This window comes from Tachypleus tridentatus, chromosome 4 (genome assembly GCF_004210375.1).
Source record: "Tachypleus tridentatus isolate NWPU-2018 chromosome 4, ASM421037v1, whole genome shotgun sequence".
Lineage (NCBI taxonomy): Eukaryota > Metazoa > Arthropoda > Merostomata > Xiphosura > Limulidae > Tachypleus > Tachypleus tridentatus.
This window is the reverse complement of record NC_134828.1, coordinates 46,727,826-46,745,017: the sequence shown is the minus strand read 5'-3', so window position 1 is coordinate 46,745,017 and position 17,192 is coordinate 46,727,826. Positions and strand designations below refer to the sequence as shown.

General features: G+C 31.6%; 1 protein-coding gene across 4 annotated transcripts in view; it reads left to right on the top strand.

Annotated features, from left to right (window-relative positions):
• The window catches only part of LOC143249059 (zinc finger CCCH domain-containing protein 15 homolog), a 92,356-nt gene extending 77,048 nt beyond the window's left edge, over positions 1-15,308 (top strand). For all 4 annotated transcript variants that reach the window (XM_076498252.1, XM_076498254.1, XM_076498251.1 and 1 more), the window contains exons 4-7: positions 11,368-11,445; positions 11,926-12,030; positions 13,136-13,256; positions 13,899-15,308. In XM_076498252.1, coding sequence (XP_076354367.1) covers positions 11,368-11,445; positions 11,926-12,030; positions 13,136-13,256; positions 13,899-13,933 — 339 coding nt within the window. In that variant the 3' untranslated portion in view covers positions 13,934-15,308. The remainder of the gene's footprint in view (positions 1-11,367; positions 11,446-11,925; positions 12,031-13,135; positions 13,257-13,898) is intronic.
• The last annotated feature ends 1,884 nt before the right edge of the window (positions 15,309-17,192 follow it).

Genomic DNA, 17,192 nt, shown 5'->3' with positions numbered 1-17,192 from the left:
TAAAGGCCTTTTATATCAACTGTATGGTTTTCTGTGTTTGTATTATTAGTGTTAAACTACTGAAGTGTTTTAAGAGTGTAAATGGCAATCTTCAGTTGTACCTTTTAGAAAATTAATGTAGATAAATCTAACTCTGTTAAGGGTTTATATCTTTCTTTTCAAATGTAAAAAGTTTAAATTCTATATTTTTTGGTCAAGATGAATTTTTATCTAATAAATAATTTGGATTTCAATCAGTTAATAATTACTTACTGCACTTGATAAAACAGAATAAACATATGATGTCATAGAAAAATATTCCTGCAGCTTTCAAATGGTCAAAAATATTTTCAGAAGTAAAACCACAACAACAAAACAAACAAAATTCCTGTCTTTGGTATTTTTCCTCTTTTCCCTGAGCCTTACATTAAGATCATTTGTTCACATTTATGAGAGTTCTGGGTATCTAATATGTTGATAAACCAAATTACTGCTGCAGTAATATATGATCAGTGTATTGACTATAGAAATTCCTATTACAGCTGAACATGCTACTGGTAAGATTTCCCAGGAATTTAGTTCAATGTTATATACAGACTTTAATTCTCAGGAAATTAGATTCATGGGTTTAGCCAGTGATTTCTTCTTTTCAGTAAAACAATGTTTCTAAGTGAGAATGTAATCAATAAGAAGACATTTGGACTCTGTTTCTCTTTTTTTTCAACACTTTTTATTTTAATCTGTCATATTCCACACCATTTCAGGAGTTTTAGTTTTCCACTACTTTTCATGCTTCCAAGTTGTTTGCTTTGGGAGAGAATTGCTCTTCTTATACTTTTGTTTCTATTGATACCAGTTCTACCAGGGGACTGGTACATGTTGATAAACTTTACCATACTTCAAATATGGTTGATATACCTGTGGTAGTTGTGACTCAGATGTCATTTGTGTGGCTTTACTCTCATTTACACATGGGAGAATTGAGTATTTCATGCCACTAATGTTTGGATTTTGGTAAGTTAGATATTTATATGCCCTTTATCATCTAAGTTATTTTAAATGAATTGTAAATGAGATGTTGATTATTAATTGTGTTATTACAAGATAAATTTAATCATTTTGCAAGCACATTAATCTTACATACTTTGTGGTCTCAACAGATTTCATGGCTTTGTTAGTTCATTATTAGTAATTTAACTAGGTATGTTTAGCCTAGATTGTTTGTAAGTTGCAATTATTACTACTAGTAACATATAATTATTTTATTTTTCAAAATTGTTAATTATGTGCTAAACCATTTTCCCTTCATAATCCACAATTTAAAATTCTTCCCCACAGTGTCCACTTCATTGCTCTAAATCATGTTTTCTATTTCAGGACTTTCCTGTTTGTTTGGACAAACCTCAGTTCTTTTTTTTACTCTATGAGAATTTGTGCTTTTCTCTCTATGAAGAACTAGATAATGTTTGCTTCTGCTCATTCACAGTCCATAGACCACACTCCACTGATTCTACAAGATACAATAGAGGGAGGATTCCTAGTGACAGTGGGGGAAATCCATTCTTAACTCCTCTCAATAACCCATTCATTTGGGGTAGTTTTCTTCTTTTCAACCTCATTTGGGCCTAGCCTTCTCCTTTTCAGGTTTGGAGCAAGCAGTTCACATGTTCTTCACCTCACATTTCTTGCAGTTAAATGTATTCTATCTTTGTGGGGATGAAACTTGTATGTATTCACTTTAGTGGGAACTGTGAGATCAGTGAAACTTCTCACCCATACACACTGCCCGCATCCATATAATAGTAACAACATTTACTAGTTCATGTCTTGCCTTACGTATTGTATGTTATAAAATGTTTTTCATTTTAAGTTTAATTTTTTTCATTAGTAAAACTTGTGATTTCTTTACTAATGTGATGTTAACGTGCATCTGCTTACAGAAGAACTGAGTCATTTAACCAATCAAAATAAGTGTTTGTGATAATTATTTTAGAAATCAATCAAAATTATGATTAAATCAGTTGTCATGAAAATAATAAACTAATTGAAATTAATGTTTCTAGTTATTCCAAATATCAGGATGATCAAAATATTTGTTAGGTACAAACTTACATAAGAGGCAGATGTGGGGATGCTTTATGACTTCCATTGCCATTAAATTTACTATTCCTGTCATTGTTATTGCAAAGCAACAGAAGCTATCTACCACTGCACCAATTTTGAACCATTGACTGTCAACTCTCTGTCTATTTAAATAATTAGGTGTAAATTTATTGTATTTTGATTTTTTCTCACACTGTGTGATGTTTTTGCTTTACAATTGTATCACTATTATTTAAAGTTATTTAAGTATGAGCCCAAGTGGTCCAGTCATTCATATTTTTAGTAGTAATAACTGTATTCTTCGGTTCTGTATGAGAGAATGCAGGTGAAGTGAAAGGATCCATAGGGGTAAACTTTGTGCACATTTTTCAGAGAGTAGAAATTATATTGTTTAATAATATATTTGAATACACATGAATTTAAGGTAGAGATCAAGGGAGTTGAAACCCCATCCCTTCTAGCTGTTCTTTTTTGAAAAATAATACCTGTATCATTTAATGTTTTTATCTGTGGGGTCTTAACTCCTCCCTTCATTTAATTACGAAAACAGTCAATAGTATTGAAAATAAATATTAGGTTTTAATATCTATTTGTTTGGTCTATTAACTACCTTTATTGTTATTTATTTGAATTTAGTTTATTTTGAATCTGTAACAGTCAGGTGTAGATTCAGCCATTAACTTATGAATACAATAATATGAACATCAACTGAATGTTTCCCTGGTAAATTATCAGGCCTTGGCTTTTTTCCAGAAATTAACAGTGTCCATGCATTCTAGACTTTATGGAGATTTGTTTTTCTTAAAGTTAGCATTATTTTTCTGAATTTATAATGCACAGTTGAGGGGTTTAGACATTTTCATTGTTGGTTGGTTAGCTTGGCATTTTATGGTGCAAAGCAACTAGGCTGTCTGCACCAGACATTTTGGTAATGAAGTTAGAAAAAAATTACCTTTTTTATCTAAATGGCAATAAAAAACTTTATTTTAACCAAAATTTTGAAATAACTATTTATGGTTGTTATTTCTGACATCATTTGTAGCCCTTATATTCATGACACCTGTAGCTCTTGTAACATATGCCTACTTTAAAATCTGTTTTTCATTGTTTGAAAGTTATAATGTTCCTGACAAATGTTTTAGTACTTTTGATATCCAAAATAAGTAAAAATGCAAGCGACAAAAAAGAATTGAAAACAGATGTGATGCTTGCAAACACTAAAATGTGAATATAGTTGTAGACGTGGTTTTCCTTTCAAAATATAATAATTTATTTCAATTAAAGTTTTAAATGTTTGTTTTATTTTCTAATTGATCACATAAGTAGAAATAAAGATATAGATTTTAAATTGTTCATTACAACCTATATGAACTAATAATAATAGACTTTCTAATTAATTTTATCACTAATTACTTGTAACACATAGGTTTTATAAATAAAAAAAACATTGAATGTGATGTACACTTATTAATTAAACTACTAGAAGTCTAATTAGACCCCCTCTTCATAAAAGAAATAGAGAAACTATTCTTGCTATGATAACAGTTGTTGAGAAAGTTTAAATATGCTTGGATATAGCACATAGACTATCATGTGTTGATAAAGTTAAAATATAGGTTGTTTTTTATAGCTTTGTAAAGTTTCTTTTGTTGTGAATTCTGAATGTATTTGTGTATAAAATTATATTTTAAAGGTATAGAAATTTTCTTCAAAGAGAAAATATATGATAACTTTGCATTAGGTAATTAAGCTTATACAGTTTAAAGATGGGTTGAACTGATAACAAACCTTATTAAAAGTTTAACATGATAATGAATGTATAGTGTTTGGAAAAGGTTTTGTCATCATCAGGTTTAATAATATACCTACACACTGAAATGTATGTTGTATGAAGCAAAGAGGTTGCATAACTTGAGATTGCTTAAAGCATAATAAAGTTATTTTGTTGATGCTCTGTTTATAATTACTGTTTTTACTTTTTAATAAACACATGATGATTTTATTAAGTTGCAGTGTTGGTAAACATATTTTTTAAAATGTTTACCAAATAAAAAATAGTCATCAAATTGTACAAGTTTACTATTTAGTGAATATGGTAGGAAATTGCAAGATGTTGTGATGTTGCAAATATTTATTAAGTAATGTTCTAGTATGTTTATTTTGTTCAAATAATGAAGATAAATAAAATTGTTTAACTAAAAATGGCAACTGTTAAAAAGATGAAGGCTGTCATGTGAAATTAAGGGTAATTTAAAAATTAGTGAAAAAAAAAACCAGAGTGAAAGAAAAAATTAACAATGATACAACATTAGAATAATGTTGTGGTTGAAAAAATGTTAAGAAGTAAGCATGTGCTTTTCTTGTATGGGTTGTAAAAGGTGTGGTACTAATGGGTTGAGTGTAATTGATCAGTTCAAGGAATCAGTTATTATTTTCCACAAAGTAGGGTACACAATTATTATCTAATGAGATTAATAGGGATTTAGTAACAAAGAAGGGAAGAGGAACATTATTTAATGTTGTCCATTGTATAATTTTTGCTTCTTTGACAAGTACTCTCAACTGGTGGTAATAAATACAAACTGTAGATGTTTAAATCCTGATTTGTGCTTGAACAGAACTAATTTACAAAAATTGCAAACTTGTTAAGCATTTTTAAGAAGAAACCCCCCACTAATATAGTAAGTTCTAATACAGAAAATCAAGATTTTCTAACTTGTTTACTATACCACTTGGATGGAAAGTACCTAAGTTATAAAAGACTTCTATTTAATGTTGTTTTTAAGCATTAAACACACAGAAAATACATTTTTTGTCATTTAAAAACTTAACAGTCAGACATGTATAGATCATATATAAATTTGTAACTGTAAAAGGTGATGCATTTGGTTTGTTCTCTCAAAACATCTCAGTGATGGTATACTTAACATGTGATGAAACTTGTGGTTACCATGAAACACATTCATCTATTTAAAAAACTGATACTGACACTCATAATGTATAAATATTAAAAACAGACTTATTTGTGAGCTTTCTGATATTTTAGTTATTAAACTTTCTATATTCCAGTTGGTAACAAAACATTTTGTTGTATCATAAATTTAATACCTGTTTAGTTTAATAACTGACTGTATTCAAGAAGTATTATCTTCAAAATTAACTAACTAAAAAGTATCTTATCATAAAAGACTACTAACTATTATGGTATTATTTTTGAAATAGAAATCCTGTAACCCAAGCACTTTTGAAAGGTTGACCTTTATTCCTCAGGGACAAAATAGGTGTGGTGGTATAATCGAAGAGTGACAGGTATATTTGGTTTTCCAGGAAACATTTATTTTTCTATGAACTATTGTAAGCATTTTATTTCTGGTACAATATAGCCTTTGGCAAGAGTGTATGTGAAAAGTTGTTTTGGATATTTTAGTTTAGAAATGGCTAAATATGTGAATATATATAAAATTGTGCTCAGGTGTTTAAGTAAAATAAATATGACACCTGGAGATTGACTGATAAAAATATACTAATCAGTTTATAAAAACAGGTATGAAAAATTATCTTAAAAAATGGTAAGTTTTGGGAAATTTGGTCTTCATAAAACTAATTAATGAATAAAGTTATTTTTCTGATGAAACCAATGAATGTAGATCACTGATTCCAGGATCCATGTTAATTATGAAAGGTTTAACAGTATTTAGATGAGCAATCCCAAGTAATACTAAACTTTCAAATAGAATTTCTCTTATTATTACTGCTCATCACATTTATATGTTCTACAGCTCAATCATTGTCATAAACAGATATTTCCTGAAGTTCTTGTTGCCTCCTTCCAAAAAAAACAGAACCTTAAAAGGTATCCATGTTCACAGAAAAATGAATAACATCTTACTCAAAAATGAGTGTCGTCCATGCAATAAAGCCTTTTGTCAAACCTGCAAGTTCATAAAAACCACTAACTCATTTTCTGACATGTACAAACAAAGAAACTTTAGAGAAAGAAATCAGTTGTTAAACAAAAAACACCATTTTTATTACACAGTGTAAAAAAATGCAGTCATCAAAATGTAGGACATAAACAACCTTTAGAGAACATTTCAACAACCCTAAATCTTCTATTAACACTGAAAATGATCTCCCAGTTGCTCAACACTTTTACCAACCCACTTGGGTTATAGGATTTACCATTTCACTTCTATCAAGACTTCTTGAATCTAGGTGTTTTTCTATCATGAATGATGTGTTTAAAATGCTTTACGTTTCTCAATGACCAACTATTAGAGCTGTAAGAATTATTGTTGATTTCTTGTTGCTCTAATTCTGAATTTTTACTACATGATATATGTAGTAAATATATATATGATGAAAACGTAATTATTTTTTTGAGTGATAATATAATCATTTTTAAACAATCCACTTAACTCTGCATACAGTAGTAATTCTTGTGTGCCTACTCTGAGTTTTTGCTCATGCCACTAACCTTGAACTATTTCCCACCTAAATCACATGTTTTGACATGAATTCCATTAGTACATAACACAGTCATCATGTAGTAATATCCCTTCACCAGTAAGAAGGTCATACATCCTCCGTGCTCATGGGTCCCTACAAGAACTTGCACTTGAAATTATCTTTGTTCATAATTTAGGCACATTCATTTTTTTAATTTTGAAAGATTTTGTTCCATCTTTGATTCATTCATTAATCTATTTTATCAAGTTACTATCTTTATGATAATATGACTTTCATGAAATTTATAATTGTTTCTTTTCATGGTTTCTGTGCAAGTGAGATCTATTTGTGTGTGACACCTTTTTCTCTATTATTTACATTCCTCAGTCTTCCATACATGACTTACGTCTTGCTCCACTCATTTGCCATGAGGTCTTCAAGATGCTCTTCTTTCCTTGGAGCCTTGGGTGGAAGTTTCTTGCCATCATTTTATCTTGTCTTTACTCTATCATCTTTACCATTCCTTGACCCATGTACACTTATTTCATAATTTCCTCTTCTCACTTTTTCTGCCTCCTTTGACCATACTCTCCTCCCAGGGGGTTATCCTTTGTCTATTCTACTGGAAGCTACCTCTAACTTTTGTACCTAGTTATCTTGGTTCCCGTTGAATTGCTTTTCTTATCTTTTCTACTCACTTCATAACCGATTTTTTTCATCACTTTGCTTTCTACCCTTTGTCTATCGTCTCTTCCTCCTATTCCTCTCTCCCTGTTGTTTTTCTTCTGTTTTCTGATCCTTAGCACCATTGTCTCAATGACACAGTGTTAGAGCTTTTGGCTTTAAATGCCTTATAGAATGTTATTTTTCCCTCATAAAGCCATGTTATGAGGGCTTTAACTTGCTACATTCACAGTCTTGGCCTTTGTTTTTTTCTATTCTGCACACATGACTGCATTTTGCTTCTGTTTTCTACTGATACATTCATTGTTAATTAAGAAACAATTTCTCTGAAAAGGCATGTCTTAATTTTTGGGTTGTTTCTGACCCTTGTATTTGTTCCTTTTCTCTCCACTCCTAATTTGGGCTCATCCATTTTCATTTGTTTGCAAATTATGGAATATCTGGTAACCTGAGCTCTTTTGATCCAATGGTCACATAACAAACGGTCTGGCTGTATACACCATCTTGCTTGTGTTATTCATTTCTGTATGTGTTTCCTGCCATCTCCCCCCCTCTCTCTCCCAGTGTCTTGTTGAAGTTCCGTAACACCCCTTATCAAGTTCTGTTGATAGCACATTATTGACCAGCTCTTTCTTGGTTTCCTCCTTTTCAAACTTTCTTTATTACTCTTTCATCTGGGAATGTTGTCCTTTATTGTTCACATGTGGGATTGTCCATTTTTTTTCTCAATGGGCACTTTCTCATGTTGTATTGCCCTTCTTTCATACTGCTTGATTCATCCTTTCACTCTAAGATTCCAAACACAGTTGGTAATGGTCTGTCCAGATGATGAACTCCTTCCTGTACAGGTCGTTCTGGAACATTTTAATGGCAAGTATGATGGCCAGACACGCTCATTCAGTAACAGAGTAGTTCTCACTACTTAACAGCTTTTTTACTGGTATATATTACTGGAAGTGGTCCATCTCTATATTATTGTAAGAGCTCTTTCCCAATTTCAATGACTGAAGCATCAGCCTAAACAGTCAATGGTTTGTTGAAGTCTGGAATGCAACCAGGTGTCGTCATTTCTACTTTACTTTGTTCGATAAGCCTTTCTTGGTCAGGTTAGTCAATGCACTAATTTCAATATAGTTTGGGATGAATTTCCTGTAATATCAAATTAAATCCAGAAAGGATCTGACTTGTTGCTTTTTAGTCAGTGCTAGTGTATCTTGTATTTGGAATACCTTCTTTCCATGGCTGTCTTTCAGTCCCAGCACATAATATTCGGTGTAGCACTTGGATGGTCTGATGGTGAGACCTGCTGCTCTCACATGTTGTAACAGCTTTCTACATTTCTTCATATAGTCTTCCCATTTCACAGTGTCAGGATGGCATCTGCATAGTGCTTAATATTGGTGGTGTTTCACAGCATCATCCTTATCATACAGTTGAATGTTTCTGCAGAGTTGACTTGGCACCTGCTGAAACTGGTAACATCCATCTAGTATTAAAATGCTGTCTTCTCTGTAAATCTTGTCTTCATTAGGATTTGGCAATAACCTTTACTGAGGTTGATCTTTGAAGAGAACCTGACCTTATAATTTCTAGGTTGTCCATAGTTTCAGAGTTGAACTTCATCAAAAGATTCAGCTTTTGGAAATTTATTTAGAAACAGTTAACCTATCTCTAATTTTGTGATTAAAACTGGTAAATGGTAGGCTAAATTTGAAGGCTTAACAATTCCAGCTTCCAACATTGCCTCAGCTTCTTGCTTTGTAAGGTATAGTGGAGCGCCATTAAGCCGCAGACCAGTAAACCGCGAAATTGCTTAAGCTGCTGTAGCAAGTCTTGTCCCAAAATTTTTTGATGTATTAAATCTACCACCTGGCTTTTTAAAGTTTCTTACACTCTCCTTGTCGTTGACACTGACATGACAAATATGAGCGAGGATTATTGTGGCTCACCGCTAATTTAAGAACGTGCAAAAACGCAGCTTACGAATTTAATCCTGGCTTTATAACTTCAAGGGGATATTTAAAAAGGATTTGCTTTAATTTGGGAAATAAATAAAATATATTACAGTAGAAATCGACCATTAATCTACCTTATCCGCTCTCTATGCCAGCTTTATGGAGGCCGCCATTGTTACCGAATCACACCTCTCCATACATTAAAGTTAATCCACGGTAAATCCGTGAAAAAAATGATCAATAATTAAAGTATTATTTTTAATTCGATAATCTGATATTTTTATGGAATTATATAAATATTAGCCACAAACCCAATAGACATCACTTCAGTTTCTGAGCTGTTAGCGACTTCGGCTTTTCAGTCACAAAGGTTTTAGCCGCAGACCACTTAAGCCGTGGTTAAGCAGGTTGACCCCCCAAATACTGCAGCTTAACGGTGCTCCACTGTATTTCATTGCATAAGGTATCTGAAAGGGCTTCATTTTAGCTGGATACGATGTTGTTGTGTTGCACAAGGCCTATCTTTCCTGGTCTATCCATGAAGATATCTCTCCTCTTTCTATTCTTGTATCCCTCTTTCCATTCTTTTATCAAAATTTGACATGGTTATATATCATGTAATCTCCATGCTATTTGCACTTTTACTATAGTTGTGCACATATTGGTCTGTCTATTTCCACTGTCCTTCTCATTTTCTTCTACCACAACTTACCACTGTGTAATCATGGCTGTGGCTTACCAAATGTTATACACTTAGTTAATAGTAATGTAAATTTATAAGTGTGTTGGACCATGAAATTTTCTACAGTAGGTATCTCTGACTTGCTGGCAGTGAAATTGACAAAAAATGAACACATGCACTCCACTTGTTTTTTAAAATAATATATGTTTGAAACAAGTTAAATGTATGTACAAAATTATTTACACTATGGAGATAATATTTGTATTTTAGACACTATACAGTTTTCTTTTTATTGTCCAAAGTCCACTTAAGCCAATTCAACTGTTTTAGAATTCAGTTGACAAGCTAAACTTTTATTTCTTTTAATCACAGTAGTGTCATGATATCTCATGAGCTACTATGGTTGTATCCTTAACTTTCAGTATTATTCTGTTTTTTGTACTTCCAATTATCATCTTTCTTTTGTTGAAGTCCACATATGTGGGTTCAATTGGTTTAGAACACCCTTTTATGAGACATATTATTCTCCTTATCTCTTTTAAACTTTAAATGTCATCCTAACTTACCAACCATTCACTTCCACAACAGTTAACTTTACAAAGTCTAACTTTTCTGTGACAGAAGTTCTCTCTCATGTGACTTTTACTCTTTTTTCATTCATCTAGTTATAGTTATTTATACATGTATCACAGTCTTGACATCACTGGATTGTAAACACAGTGTTCAATATCCTCAACATCAGTGAGTTACAAAGTAAATTAATTAGTAACACTACCTGCACTAAACAGGCTTATATTCAAGTTGGTGTAAAGTTTAGACATAAGTTTTCTCTGAATACTTTGTTATTACATTATTATTGAATAATATCATAATTTTATAAAGTTATATTTCCTGTACATAAATCGTTATCTGTATGCATTTATAAAATTACATCTTGCTCTATGTAATTTATAAAATTGTGTTCTGTGTGTGCTTTATAATATATTATTGTATTATATATAATTTTTACAATTGTGTCATTACATTCTGTGTACTTCAAGAGAGCAGCTCTTAGGTCTAACTTGACAAGAATTTCATTTTAAACATTTTTGGCTGGGAAAAAGTATTTTATTCTCTGTCTATCCACACTTCAATACAAGTTTACTTATTGAATTTCATATTTTGTACTTTTGTCTTCCTCTCTTTATGTTTATGAAGGATGGTATACTTTTAATATATTTTCATAAAAATGTACATAAGTTGTTGTCATTGTTTTAAGTTGTTTAGATTTTTTATACACAAGACGTTATTGACTTATAACAATTTAGATCTTTATTACATTCTTTTAATGAAAACGTGTGTAAAGTGTAACAGTTAATATATAAATTTGGGAAATAAGTACATACACATATATATAAGTATAAAAGACATTGTGTACAAAAATTTTATTTTTGTCTAATTGCATGTTTGTTCAATATTTAATTGAAATATATTTTGTAACCATAGTATCAACAACAACATTGTTTTGATTTGTAGATAGCAGAGAAGAAGGAAAAAGTTGAAGTGGAACAGGACAGGAAAAAAGCAGAGTTTAAAGCTGGTCATCACATTGGAGTAAGTGATATTGTAAAACTGTATGACTGTCATCATATGATGAGTATTATTAGTAAGTTAAAGTTTGTTGACCATCATCATGGTGTAATTATAATAGATGAACTCTACTGGTCACCCTTTAATTTAATGAAATATAACTACATGTTATCATCTATTGTAAATATTGATATTGTTTGATTGACATAAGAAGTGATCAACAGTTTGTAAAATCATTCTTGAAATTACTGATCATTGCTGTTATATAAATAATAATATATTTATTTTAAACATAGCTTGTACTTTGCTTAAGAAGAGGTAAGCTAACCTTACAAATAGCAAGATAACTTGATGTAGAATTTTAACATTATATAGTACAAAATGTATTATTAATGAGTGTAGTCATAGAGCATATTTAAACTTGTCAAGTTTGTTCTTTTCATTGTTAAGTATGGTTATCTGAAGAGTAAACTAGAATCTTCATAGTTATGAGTCTTCAAACAGCTCAGTGGACGAGAGGTGTTTACATTCAACCCAGATTTGGCTGTAGAAGGCCAGATGGGTGAAGATGAGGCAGCATATGATCTATTTCCTCGAGAAGATAGCGAGGTATTGATATTTCATCTATTATCAAAGCATGAGGTCTTGTTTGTATGCTATTTTATCTCTTAAGGATTTTTTTGGAAATGTTATTAAGGAATGTTGCTTAATTAAGTGCCCTCCGCCAGTACAGTGGAATGTCTCCGGATTTACAACACAAAAATCAGGGGTTCGACTCCCCTCGGTGGGCTGGGCAGCTAGCCCTTTGTGGCTTTGCTATAAGAAAAACACACAGCTTAATTAAACAGTGTGTGTTTTATCAAGTTCATCACTATTATTTGATATCATAGTTTGTTTCTTCAAAGAGAAAAAAAGGTGTACAGTGTAACATTTATATATTTTTATTACTGTCTCCACGTTACAGGCTGTGGTATCACAAGGATATCGGAAGAATTCTCTTTATACAAAAAAAGACATAATTATAATCTCTCTCTTTTTTGATTAATACCAGCAAACTTGGTTGTTTGTGTTGACACATCAGTGAACAGTTTTGTGTCTTTTTGTAGCTGGGAAATTGAAAATTGATTTTAAAAGGCTTTTATAGTTTTGGAGGAAATTAAAATACACATTTAAACTCAAACCAAAAGTTTAAAAAATACATATATTAATTTGCTTTCATGGTTAAAAACATGAAATAAATACCTCATTTAAAATATTTTATGAAAAGTGAATGAAATAATGAACAAAACTGCCTCTGGATATTGTATTAAAGAAAGGACATTAGGTGTTTAATGACTCAGTTTACAAGCATTGTAAATGGTGAACTTTCTTCATCGAATGTGAAGTTTTAAGCCAAGTTCTAGAAAAGTTAATTACTTATGAAGAATCAGTTCCAGATTTTTCTTAACTGGAAAGGGGGCAGTGAGACATATGCTGGGATTAAATCTAAAATTATGGTAAAACTAAATTTGTGGGCAATAGTAGCTTTGGGGTTGTAGAACTATTTTAGCCCCCTCCCACTAGTGCAGCTCTGTTAAGAAATATAATTATAGACTTAATATATAAATATTACTTTTAAATTTTGTCAATGCTAACATGTATGAGATATATTTATCATAAAATTTGAGGGCATTGGAACATATAAAAATTTAATTTTTGTAAACTTTCTTTGCAGTTGCAGAACTGTGATTCATATCTGGAACTAACAACTGAGACCTTTATCCTGCAAGCAAATGTAGGATTAACATTGTTACCTAATCTTCATGAAGTGAACAGAAGAAAAGCAAACCTATATGGTAAGGAGATGTACTGAGTATGTATTACATTAAGAAAGTAACTGTTATAGTTGTGCTTTAAATTTAATTCAAGTGTCTGTTGAAGTAGGAAAGTTATAGTTAAGGTTTAATATGAAGTATCTATTTTAATAAGAGAATTGTTGACAAAATTTTAAAAAGTATGTTATAATAATATGAAGTTAGAACATAATATAAATTAGCTGTTAAAATAAGATTTTGTTAAAAACCATTATTATCAGCTGTAATAATAATTAATTTGTATTTAATGCTTATTAATTTAAAAAAAGATGTTTAGACTTATTTAATGAAACCACAAATATTTCATTTTTTAGAAAAAATCATGACATTTAAAATGTTAAAAGAAAGGTCTGTCTGTGAAAGGTAGTTTTTTTACAGATATTAAAAAGCCTTAATGAAGCTTATAACTAATAAAAATGATAAATGTATTGATATATGTAAAAATTATATATTTGCTTTGTTAGTTATTGTCAATATTTCAAAATGTATTGAGAAAAATCAGGACAGATTGTGTTGATTAAATATCATATAGATAATTATAGCAGTAATTGTTGGTATCATTGTTAGTGGTATTTTGTACAAACATGGTGTTCATTATGATTGTTTTATTAAATAAATTTGTAGGGGAGGAGAGGAAGCTCCCTGAAGCAGCTGATTGAGAAGATCATCTTGCTGCTACAGTAGATGGAGAAGCTGTTCCAATCAATAAAAACCTATTTGATGAAGAATTGGATGTGGAATAACCAATGCATAATAAGTAGAAATCCTATAAAGTTACAATGTCTGAAACTTAATTGTAGTTTGTGTTACTGAACATTGGCAGTGACTTGTGTCTCCCAGATTCTTCTTAAAGATAATTTCAAGATTGTTTCACAAAGTGCCCTACCACAGATATGATCTGTACCACTAGTAGATGTCTGCTCTACATTTATTTATTACTTACCTACCTACAGGTGAACATTTTTTGTTAATAGTTAAAAAAACAACACATTCTATTGAACCTGATGTTTTACCTTTCTCATTTTGTTCAAAGCAAGTTATTAAGTTTGGTTTAAGCAATTTATTGCTCAATGCTGTTTGTTTGTTTTTTGGAATTTCGCACAAAGCAACTCGAGGGCTATCTGTGCTAGCCGTCCCTAATTTAGCAGTGTAAGACTAGAGGGAAGGCAGCTGGTCATCATCACCCACCGCCAACTCTTGGGCTACTATTTTACCAAAGAATAGTGAGATTGACCGTCACATTATAATGCCCCCATGGCTGGGAGGGCGAGCATGTTTTGGTGCGACTCGGGCGCAAACCCGCGACCCTCAGATTACGAAGCGCACGCCTTAACGCGCTAGGCCATGCCAGGCCTTGCTCAATGCAGTGATTAATATAGTGTTTCTAGAATTGAAATGCTAAAGTTACCTTAAAAACAAAAATTGTATAAGATTGATAAAATGTATTAAGTAAAACAAGATATAACAGGAGTAAATGTGATTTTTAAAGAGCAATAATATTTCTATCTTTAGGAATTTGGTTGTGAAATGTATATTTTTCATTGAATATTTTGTTATAAATATTCATTATTGTAAAATAAATGGTGAAAAAAATGAAGCAGTGTGAGTTTAATTCATTGATTGGCACACATCAAACAGTGTTTTTAATTTTTGTAAATGCATAGTTGTATTTATTGAATACAAAACAATATTTAATCAACTTTCTACAAAATTCACAGAAGGATATAAACAAAAGCAAACACTATGTATTTCTGACAGTTAAATAGAAATAACAAAAAGTAAAAACAGATGTATTGATATTTAACCCACACAGTGTGTCTGCACTGAATTATTAAGCTCAGATTTAGACCTTGAACATGGACCACAAAACAGTGAGAGAGTTTGCAACTGATGAAACTGCATTTTAATCATAAAAGTAATGCAGTCTGAACACTATATTTAGTTACCTATGCTCATAACTAGGTATGTTTTTATTTCTGATCTATGTAAAAGACTTGCTTTGATCAAAAGTTAATATTAATTCTATACCAATTTCTTGTGATATCCTGATCAGTTTTTAATTTAATTATATTTACGATACCATCAAGTTAATGCATACATATTTTACAGATTATTGAATGTTACTAAAAGTTATTTCTAGTCCATGTTCAAGGTTTGAAACTGTGCCTAATCCCCAAACTTAGTAATTCAGTTTTTAAATGTACAAATAGTTTTTCTGTATATTTTTATTTTAATTATGGAATTTTAAGCACAATTCTAACATAGTAAACTGTGAAACCTGAATACATTTATTTAATGGTTTGTCTTATTTTATTGCAAACAAACAACTACTAGATGAAATAGTTTCAAACTTCAGAATTATTTTTATGAATTGTATAACTTGCACAAATAAAAGTTAACATTTTTATACTGAAACCGTATTTCAGACAGGTATTTACCTCTTCTCACCTCAAAGCTGTTTCAATCTTGATTTGCTCTCTAAACATTGCAAAAAAAAACTTTTCACCTAGCTCATCAGTCTTTTAAAACATGTACTGATCATGCAACAACCTTCCAACAATCCTTCTGTACCAGCACAGCTAATGCAGTCTATTATTCTAGCATAATCCTCACTTTCAAGAACTGTCATATTCAAACTCAGAAACACTGGCACATCAGTGGGGAAGGAAGTGGTTGAAGTCAGGCAAGTATGTATCAAAATACATTGTCAGGATTAGAAAATGTTAACTTCTGAAATGGTCTTCTTCTCACCCCACTTTGAAAAACTAGAGGGACAGATGAACATGCAAAAAAACAAAATCAAGCAGAAAGTAACCACCCTTAAAGAACTGGTGTGCAAGATTAAAAACAGAAGTCACATCCGTGTGGTATAGAACTATTTCTCAAATGGGTATGTTCTTTACCCAGTAAAGAACACAGTACCACAAAGAGGGAAGAATAGAATGGGCTAGCACCTACTTGCATTGGGGAAAGACATACGATACCGAATCAGTATAAGTGTTGGAAAACAAGATTTGAATACCATGACAAAGATGGAAAAACTAGTGTGGAAGTGATAGCAACTCATATAAGTGCCAATTGTACATCTTCAGGTTACACTGCATTATGACAAGTGCAATCTATCCAGTTGAAACACCTCATATGAGATACTGTAAGTAACAAGTGCAGCTTATCTAGTCAAAATGCTTTGTATCAGATATTGTGAGCAATAATTGCAGTCCATCCAGGCTAAACAGCCAGAGAAAATACCTTTGATATGCAGCTGTGTTATGAGGATACATATAAATATAAATACATATTTTTACGAGTGTGAACAAGAGAACTGTCATAACTGGCTCATTGTCAGCATACATATCCCACTTATGTCACTTATGTACCAAAGTACCAAACATAATGACAGTGAAACATATAAAGGTATAAGAGAGGCTAGGACTAAAGGACCATGAAGGATACATGAACAGACCAAGTACAATCTGCCTAGGCAGAAAATGTCCAGGGGAAGTGTCTTGGAATACAACAAATAATGCCAAGTGAAGTACATCTGGGTAAAAACATCCAGTGGAAGAACTTTACATGAGTTTGCAAGATCGACAAGTGCAGTATGCTCAGACAGAAAACACCCAGAGGAATTGTCTTCGAGATAAAATATTATGGTCAAGAGTAATCCACCAGGAAAAATATCTAGAGAAAGTATTTTAGGATATGCTAGACAATGCCAAGTGCAGTCCATCCAGGCAAAAAACATCCAGTGGAAGCACCATGCATGAGAACTATTTGATCAACAAGCAGGCATGCCAATGACATTTATGAAAAAGAGAGGAAATGGAATATAGCCTGGCACCACAGCGCGGCACAGCCATGCCTGACTAAGGGGGTCTGGGGGCATAACTATAACTTTCATTTACAGTTTTTAGCAGA